Raw genomic sequence first — 10,130 nt, 5'->3', positions numbered from 1 at the left:
ATTGCAACAGGGCGCCGGAGGCTCGTTTGCATATTTCGCGCTTCAGGGGGAAGGCGCTTTTAGGTGGGAATGACCAATCAGACCGGGGACTGGCGGATTGATTTGCATAGAGGGTGGCGGGCTGCAGGAAGGGGGAACAAGGTAGCGGGGGAGGGGGAGAGAGAGTCAAAATGGACGCGCCATGCGGGGCCGGGAAGGAGGCCCGGCCGTGTGCGGGCTTCGGCCCTCTTCTCGTCCCCGGGCTTCCGTGACCCTTGGGAGCGGCGTGAACGCTGGTGCCTGCGGTCGCCGTCCCACAGTCTCCGAGCAGGCTGGCGCCAGCGTTCGGGTACCCCTCCATGCAACGATGTCCGATTAAACACAATGAACAGCAGAGTAACGGCAGGCGAATCACATCTAGCCAGGAGAGAGCGTTTGGCTTTCCGATAGGCAAGCTGGTGGAGGTAGAGGGGGCCTACTCCGGCGCAGAGCCTTGGGAGATCACCGTCTGCCCCGCGGGGAATGACGGCATTGCTCATTTTGATGCTCGCAACTTGTTGCCGAAGGCTTCCCAGAGGCTTCCGACAGCACTTGCCTCAGTAAATCTCCGTGTACCATGGTCTGCGCCAGCAGCACAGTGCTGCTGTAATCCTCGGTGTTCTGTTTAACAAGGCAAAAGGCAGTGTTCTCTGAGGCCTCCCCACACCCTCATTCTCACCCAGGCAGAGAAAACCATGTTGTTTGCGGTGTTCTAGGGCAACACCAGTTCCTCCACTGAGCAGAATCTGGCCTCCACAGCATCTCCAGTTTTTCTCATCCATAATCAGTGCTAATGCACCAAACCAAGCTAAGCGATAAGGTGACACCCCTTTATAAGTCAGTGCTGCTCACTGCATGCTCTCAGCATGACTGACACTCAGTGGAAAGGAAACAGAGGCTCTGAACAGTGGAAACCCATGGCTGTTCAGTGTCCTTGGAGATCAAGCCAGCAGACGGACGACCACAAGCGTTCAGCTGGTCTCAGCGCCTTAGGCTGAAAGCTGATCAGAGGTCATAAATCACATAAGGTCAGGCTCTAGCAGGAGCACTGTGAATTGTGTCAAATGTTTACATGGCATAAAACACTGAGTGGAAAAGTCAGGAGGAGTCACAACGAGGAGGGCTACACAAAACCTGTATCGTGGCCAGCCTCTGTGACACTATGCAGTGGGAAAAGGGGCAAAGGAACTTCTACAGTCGGGGTAAGAACTGCATGAAAAAGCATTTCTAATGCCACCAGGCTTCTGTGGCAGACGTGGTGGGTGTGCTGGGCCATGGGAAGTCACTCGAGTAAAGCAACAGTTGGTGGCTGCTATTCTTGATCTGCTACGCACAGGACTGGAATCTGAATCGGGACATTCAGGTGACAACAGAAGGCGTAGTTTGGAGTTGAAACTGAGGTGTACAAGGTTAGAGATGGGAGGTGCAGCAGGAAAAGGAAAGGTGTGCTGGCTGTCACGCTCCTGTGCCTTTAAAGATAAGGGTGGTCACCACACCATCGCCCTGTATCTGACCAGGTACAGCATGCAAAGCACGCTCCACCCTATCCAGAGGGCAGGCTGCTGGAGCGCTCAACTCCCAGGCTACGCGGGAAATTTTTCTCAGGCATGCAGTGCTAACTTGCTCAGAATACATCGGGCACCAAGTCTCACGGGAGCCATGCTGTTCACAAGGGATTGCCTTTGCTTTTTTTGTTTTGCTGGTTTTGTGGGGTTTTTTAATCATGGGCAGAATTTCAGTAGGACCTAAGAATAGCACTACTTGCACCTTGAAATTAAATAGTGACATTTAGATGTGCAGCCGTACTTCGCCCAGCAGACTGATAGCGAGTGAAGGCAGCCTAGAACAACAATGAGTCAGTGCAGGGAGGGCGGCAGTTTGGCAAATGACTCATTACATTAGAAATTAAAGGCTGTTAACATACTGGACAAAAGTAGCTCATTAACTGTGTATCAGAAAAATGAGAGCCCAGCGGGCTGGACAGTGATAAGTATTCTGTATGGAGTTTTTTTATATTATGAATCCCAACATTTTTTTAGGCTAATTTAGTACATTAGAGATCAAGCACTGCTTCTCCCTTAAGCATTTAAAACAGACTTGGGAGAAGAATGGAGATTATCAGAGACACTTCCTATTCAAAACAACAGCATTTGTATGCATACAACACTTGCATCTGCACACCCTGGCTGAAGTTTGAAAACCCTGCATTTCCAAGGTGGTCCCTTCCCTTTCCCATCATGTATTCCCCCTTCAGTGTGTAAGTACAAACTGATCCAGGTTAAAAATAAACCCAAGATTCCTGATGCTGTACTAAAGTATGCAATTGCACAACCCCTCTCAAAATGTGCATCGCGTAATCAGGATTTTGAATGTTGTCAACTCAGGAGAGCACCAGAAAGAGTATTTCCTGGTGAATCAGGGACAGACAGAAGGGCACACCTACAAGACCACTGTGTTTTGTTTTAAATACTGTGTAATTATGTTGCAATTTTTACTCCCAGATTTCAGTAAAGAAGATTGCTGATGTTGGGAGACCTCTGCTCAAAACACCCCCAGGGAAAGAAGGCTGAAGCACTGCAAGAGAAATCAACCACAGTTATGTTTAGTTACCCTAAATTCCACCTACATCTCCCTGACTGGAGATTCCTGTTAGGTAGTTCAAAATGCTTATCTGCAGAGATCTAAATTGTCTGAACAGTGCTCTTAGTTGTTCAAGGTTTCATTGTCATCTCACACCCAGTTCAGAAGTAAGGTCGCAGGTGTGGGAGTGGGAGGGCAACGTCACTGGAGGTTTTTATCTGTGCTGTGTCTGCACTGGCAATATTTACCATATTAACTTGAAGCATCTACATCCTCAGCCAAAATATCTCAGGTTAAGATAGCTGCATGAAGTCAAAATACCATTTACTTCAAAACACTCAAGGTTTCACATACTTCATGTCAAGTCACATAATTTAGACTGAAAAAATACCCAGGAAAAAACCCAGCTTCTCCACAATTTCTACACAAATATGCATGTAGTCCATGTTAGCTTAAAAATGGTATTTTTGACTCCATACTTCTTTTTCCTTGGATTCATCTTGACAGCATGTAACACATCATACCAGAGAAGATGGAGCATTAGTACAAGTTTAGTTGAGCTGTAGCACTTCAGCTGCAGCACATTTATTTATAAAACATCCAACAACAAAAAATTATGAAATCATTGATTCAAAGGAATCAATAATAAATATTTGCTTTCCTCTGAGTTGTTCAGACACAGTACATCAATTATAGCAGGTAGAAGAGATGTAAGCCTAGTTTAGCTGCTAAAAAAAAAAAAACAAAAGAAAGCTACGTAACATTATATGCATTTAATCACACTAGTAATAACAGGTATATGACAGTAAATGCTTTAAGTACACTATTTTACAAAATAGAGTTTGGCTTATGGTTCATTTGCTTCCCTTGTGCAACTCCTGATAGTATCATCCAGAGCTCAGAAAATGTCCCTTTGAAAATAAATTACCTTTGAAATGATCTCTCTCTCATGTGTCCTTTGAGTAATTAATTTTTCCCTTTGGGCTTCAAGCTAACAACTGAAGCGCAGAATTGTCTTTGTGTTCACCTGCGAGATCACTGATGCGTGGTCTGAAAAGCACCACAGCATTTCAGACAGTGATTTTAAATCACCGTGGTGCCCACACTTCGTAACCAAGGCCACACATCTTTGCACCTTTGTTCTGGTGCTTTTTCTGACACGGTTTGTATGCAGTGCAGTCTGCACGTGCCCGGACAGCGAGCACATGTACCACCTGCTTCCCGACAGGGCTAGGAACAGCCGTGAATGAGCACACACACCAGGCTTCAGCAATTGCTTCCAACTAACTCCTTTTCCCCAAGGTCCATAAACCTTTCACCCCGTGCAATCAGATGGCTCATATGACAAAGGAGTGAATTCTCTGCTCCAGGAGAGCTGGAGACCAGGAGAGGACTGCCACAGCTGATCTGTCCTGCAGCTTGTTCCCGAAGGCCTGCAAGGAAGGAGTCTTCGAGGAGCGGGCTGTGCAAATTCTCCTAGCCAGCAGCAAGCAGCCTCTAGGCTGTAGACAGAGCATCCTCCACTTTGCCAAGTGCAAGCCTGGCCTGTGACTCAAAGCTAACCTACAGCATTTAGCACTTGGAGTGTAGCCAGCTCAACTGTTTGAATTGTTACCCTTATTTTGTGATAATAGGCTTCTGGTTGCTCAGGCATGTATTCTTTAGTGAGAAAAGCATTCTTGCTTTTATATGCATAGAATAAGTATCCTCAGATGCAACACAGGTAACATTAAGCACAATAAGCAACTGTGGAAGAAGCCACAAACTACTCTAGCGATCCTGCTCATGCTCTTCAGGACTTTCCCAGCTCTGGAGTACCTTCCAAGTGCTTTAGAGCACCTAAGCCTTCAGGGTCCAGGAAAAGAGCAACTGCAGAGGAATCACAGATGCTTACAGCTGCTGCTTCCAAGCAGTGACAGCCACTACCAAATCCACCAAAATGCAGCTGATCCAGGAATGTGCCTCTGGAGTATCCAGGGAAGCTGCCTAGGTAAAATGACATAGTATCCAACAACCAGGAGCTGTCATGGAAGTAGAAGCTCATCAAACACCTGATACCAGACATCTCCTTTGTTTATACCTGTGACTCAAGACTGCCTTCCCTGCACAACAGTCCTGTACTCTGTCCTGCGAAGGGTGGCTAGGCTGACTCTGGGGTACAGACAGCAAGTGAAATTTTGGTATGCGTGATGAAAACAGGTGACTGCTCCTAGGAAGAGTTCTCAGAGAGTAGAGGGCAAGTTTGAAAACTATTTCCCATAAGGAACTAGCCCAAGCAGGGTTTGGCTTTGATCAGGTTGTCTAAGATCTCAAGCAAAGAAGCTAGAATTCTGGGTCTCAGTCAGAAAAGGAGATTAATGACAGTCCCTGGAGTGAAAGAATTATAGGTTTATGGTGGTTCTGTACTGATTCATCTCCTCTAGACTCATTCCACAAATTGGAGAAAAATCCCCCCCCTCCAATGAAAAAAACCCCTAATTTTTAAATAGAAAACCATCAGTCCAGGAATACAGAAATCTAGAACCTACAAGCTCAGTGTCTTGTGTGTAGCAGTGGTCAGAGCCAAGTCCTTCACAGGAAAATATAAATGACAGATCTGCCTCCAGAGGAAACCTGTCCCTATCTCCCATCATTTCCTATTAGCCTTCAACTTCAAAAACAATATAAGACTTTAGATTCCTTGGCAATACTTATTCTGGCTAATTTAATCACAGAAAATATTTTCATGATCCTTACCATTTTTTAAGACTTGTACTAAGGTTTAAGCCTCAACAATAGCACATGGCCCAGCATTTGGTGTATAAATGGGACACTGCACACAAATATTTTCTAATGGAAGCAGCATTGTGCTTGTTTACCTGTCCCTGGTGTATTTTCCTCACTATGTGCTCTGTCACTCTATCCTTCAGTCTTACCTGGATGCCTGAAGGTCAGCTCAAGAATGCTGTTTGTTCAGTCTTGCGAAGAGCTCTCCATAAGGCTTCTACAGCATGGCTTACCCCAAAACTGGTGAATTCACAACCTAGCGATAGCAGAGAGATCTTCCAAATGTTTCGTCCAGGCTTTTTGGTAGATTAGTGGCCCTCACTTTTTGAGGTACTGCCTTCATTCTGGATTCAGTGCCCAATTCTCATCACGCTAAGGCTCATGTGCCACAGATGCGACTCCAGTGGAGTTACTGCGGCTTTGCAGTGCTGACCACAACAGCAGAGTCAGGCTCCTGGCTGTAATCTCTCTGGGTGCATCATTAAGTTTATTCTGGCAATTAAACCACCTCTGTTTCCTTGACATAAAGGGTCCTTTCTCTTTAGTATAGAGGTTAGTTCAGACACATGCCTTAATACTGCATCTCTTGACCTTTTTGAGTGATCCTTTCATTTGCACTTTAGTTACAGCCTCCAAAAGTATTTCACTAGAAGATGGAATGCAGAAGACATGAAGCGTCTGTCAGTTCCCTTTAAGGTTGAACACCAGACCACCCTCAGCAGATAGTGTGCCTCAAAATCTTCAGGTAAGACAATGCATCTTTGAGAAAGTTCTCCAAAACCAGTACGAGAAACTTTTCCCTCCCCACAAAACCTCTCTGGAATATTAATGCATCTTTATGTCTCTGTTGATCCCTTTTAAAAAATCCTGAGGTTTGGCTTCCTGTTATTTGTACAGCACTTAGCTGTTGTAGTTTTAAAATGCTCAGTGTTCCATTTCCAAAAAAGATAATTTAAAAAGAAGGCTCCCTCAAATGTATCTTTCTTAAAAAAAAATTCTGTATCAGAACCTCAGTGCTGGAAGATATAAGAAAGAGTTGAGTGGGAGGGCTTCTTGTGGTGTGAATAATCACAAGTGATTAAAATTAAGCTGACCAGGAAGGTAGCTAGCTAATCTAACAATTCCTATGTGGCTGGTGGTATGTGAAGTGTTTCTGAACAGCAGGAGTCTCCAGACAGCTGGTGAGCAGTCACACAGTCTGGAACGCTCGGCTTTGGGCAGGCACCATGACCAGCGTCGCTCCCATTTTCATCAGGTTAGTGTAGTCAACTTTCTTTGGCTCAATTTCTTTTCCTTCAGTCTCCCTCTGGCTGTACTGGGGAGGAGTTAGGTGGGGAGTAGCTTCAGTTGACAAAGTCCGTTGGCTGCGAGAGGCACTGTTGGCTGTCGACCTGGTCGAGGAGGAACCTGAGCGCGAGCTCCTGGAACCAGAGGAAGAGGAACTGGGCTTGACAAGATGGGCCTTAGGTGCCTCTGCATCCTCCCTGCAATCAAACACATGACAGGGCTCAAATACCACAGGACCAGAAACACTTATACGTTTTACCAGACTGAACTGCTGCTGCAGTAAGCGGTTGCTTGTTGAAGCTGCAAATCACCAGGGCATATTTGTCCAGCAGTTTGAGCAAGGTACAGGGTTTTCTGAATTCTGCGCTATGGGACTTTGTGGACTGAACTCCCTATTGCTCTGTGGAGCTATTGCTCAAATGGATTTAGAACACATGCTGCACACGACTGGCTCTTTGTGTGTGGCTTTGAGGTCTGTGGAACAAATGCCAAGTGTCAGTGCAAACAGTTCAGATAGAACTATCTGCTCTGTAACCCTTACTCATAATGACAAATGACCTAGACAGGACTAGCTGAGACCAGTTCTTCTAGTTAAAAAAAAATATGGGTAGTGAAAGAAGTGTAAGAACCAGGCAGAGAGAGAGAGAGAGAGAGAGAGAGAGAGAGAGAGAAGAGGTAACAGTCATGTGTGAAAAGGTGATACAAGAGGCTGAAGCTCAAACTAAAAGAGACATGCAAGATTTGAAAGCAAAAAGAACAGAAAAAAGGGAAGAACACAGCAGAGACTACCTGCTTGCTGGCAACCTGACCAATCAGGCAGACTAATCAGCTGCTGAATAGATTAGAGAGATGCCTAATGGTACATAGATGTCATACGAGGGCAGGCAGTCTTTTATAAGTAGGTGTAAGGATGGAACAAGGCAAGGGGTTTCTTCAAGAGCAGGAGCACCTAGAACTCATTCCTGGAAATATCTTTTTCCAGCACTTTCCTTCTGGAGAAGTTGAGGCTCTGTTGGCTAGAGACCAATCTCTGCTTTAGGGGAGTTAAGTGGCAGAGCTCACACACATTTAACAGATGAGTTCAAAGAACATGCGTCAGCATTCTTGGTACACCCGCTCAGGACTAGGCTTCTCAACTCTGCACACAGCAGCTCAGGGGATTTTTCACCCTGAGCTAAATCCAGAAGCACAGTTGTTCAAAAGACTCAAGAAAGACTGTGAGAACCTGCCTGCCTCATAGCATTCCCAACAGAAATTGCAACTGAGAAGAAAAAACAAAACAACCTCTCAGAACCACAGTGGACAAGTGGGTTTAATTTAGTACTGGAGAGGATTATGCCAACACTTTAAAATGCTGAAATTGCACGCGAGAGAGATATTTTGTTGAACGTTATGCTAATTTGGGGAGGGGAGCAGGGAAAAGAGATTTTCTTCTATCTAATTTTCTGGAAAGTCTTCACAAAGATTCTCACAGTCAAGAAATTCGTCACTGATATGTCAGGGAGACTTTAAAAGCTTTTTAGAACAACCTTTAAAGACACTTATACCTAGGTTACTTAAAACTGTAGCGAAAAGATGTGTGAAACTGTAAGAATGGAAGGTGGGGGATTAAATAAAAGGTGTTACCTGATTTCATTTGGGGCCTCCTCTTCCTCATATCTCTTCTTTTCTTTCCTCCTTATTGTCAGCCTCACCACCAGGAAAAGGAGGGAAAGTCCCACCACCACGCCACAAACTGCTCCAGCAATCATGCTGATATTTTGTGCATCTGTTGTCCAGAAAACAAATGGGTTAGTCTGTAAAATCTTACTGGGGTCATATGGTCAGATTCTAGACCACACTACAACTTATAGCACTGGGTATAAATCAGAACAGAATGTATTAGTCTACACATTTAGGCATGTCTCTACACAGCTGTTGAAGCAGTTTATCTTCAGTCATTGTTTCTAAACCTGAGCTAACAGCAAGGAAAGTATTCACCTCTGGAAGGGTGGGATCACAAGTGCTATGCCTTCAACTATGGGTCAGAACTGAAATGAGGAGGAAAAATGCTCTCGTAAGAGCACAGAACCACAGAAAGTAGAGACAGACAGGAAAATCCACATGCAAAGCAAAGCACCAAGCAGTTTCCTTCTTTTAGATGCAGAAGAACGTTTGAACTATGAATGTTTCCCCATGAGGACTTCTCTTCCCCTTCAACTCACCCTGGAATGATTACAATCCACTTGCAGAATGAAATACTCAATTGAGGATAAAAATGGCCTGAGGAGGGTAGAGAGGAAGGAGGGAAGGAAGACCATACTGTGCGGGTGCAGGGCATTTTTCATCCAAAATAACAAAGTTAATGAGAGAACACTTCCCAGTGTATACGGGCCCCTAGTTGATACTTCATGACAACTTCTTTTGATAAAAGTGGCTAGGCTGGGTTTGGTGAAAGTTGTTTCCCTAAGGCTCATCCCTACGGAGGATTTAACACACAAAAGTGAGGTTTTAAACCAATTCAGTTCAATTGGCATAAAAGCTGCCTGGATGCTTTTACTTCAGATGCCTGAGGCGAACAGGTTTTCCTTGCCACATGACCATATTCCAGTTATTTCAGGCCTGGCTAGGCAGAAAAATTCCAAAGCCATGGAATCTCCACAGGAGACAATTCACTACTAGCAGCCTTTTATCACAGCAGATCAAGCTCCTGCTGATCTCCCCTGAGAGCTGCACATAAAAATCTCCTAAACTGTTGTTTGGATTTGTTTGCAGTGCTGGTGCTAAACGCCACCCTTTTCCTTGCATGCATGTGCAATGACACAGATACCTAGACATGCACACACCCTTGATGGGGTTAATCCAGTAAAGCATCGATTTTCATCTCTGGTGCTCAGGAGAGAATTTATTAAATCTGAATTAAAACCAAACTGTGTCAAAAGTTGCTTTTTATTCTGCGCATTATTTCATGTCAAAGTCAGCCTTTCCAGCTACCTTTAGATAGTTCACTGGACCAAGTGCAACAAATAAGCAATCTAGAATTGGAATGATGGACTATCCCACATGGAGATTTTATACTTGACAGCAATTGCATGCAATCACTCCAGCCAGAAGTATCTGAGAAGCTGGAGACTCTGGGACCTCTAACTCACCCTTTTTCCCCCCTCATATTTCATTAGTAATTCTCAAAAATCAAAATTTCTAACAGACCGAAATATCTGAGCCCAAATGATGCATTTACCACTTTAGGTTATACAGAGGACTGCTGTGCAAAGCATAAATGCAATAAATAAGAACTACTTTGTGTGATTCAAGTACAAAAGGGCAAAGGTGTGGCACGGAGTGTACCAGTCCAGATGGGACAGCTGTGAAGCAGCACTGCTCATACGGTGGTGTGAACACTAGTTATGTGCCAATACTTACGCTGCACTGTCACCTGAACAACACAGCTTTCTTGTCCAGCCTCGTTGGTGGCAATGCATTGGTATAATCCTGTGCTC

At 44.8% G+C, this 10,130-nt stretch overlaps 1 protein-coding gene across 1 annotated transcript in view; it reads right to left on the bottom strand.

Moving 5' to 3' along the window:
• Positions 1-6,553: 6,553 nt before the first annotated feature.
• Positions 6,554-10,130, bottom strand: part of CLMP (CXADR-like membrane protein) — a 40,711-nt gene continuing 37,134 nt past the window's right edge. Inside the window, 3 exon segments of the mRNA XM_010286124.1 lie at positions 6,554-6,848; positions 8,278-8,419; positions 10,054-10,130. The exon segment at positions 10,054-10,130 is cut by the window's right edge and continues 61 nt beyond it. Of these exon segments, the coding sequence (XP_010284426.1) occupies positions 6,554-6,848; positions 8,278-8,419; positions 10,054-10,130 (514 nt within the window).

This window comes from Phaethon lepturus, unplaced genomic scaffold, assembly GCF_000687285.1.
Source record: "Phaethon lepturus isolate BGI_N335 unplaced genomic scaffold, ASM68728v1 scaffold38354, whole genome shotgun sequence".
NCBI lineage: Eukaryota > Metazoa > Chordata > Aves > Phaethontiformes > Phaethontidae > Phaethon > Phaethon lepturus.
The sequence above is the reverse complement of the archived record's forward strand: the minus strand, read 5'-3'. Positions and strand labels throughout refer to the sequence as shown.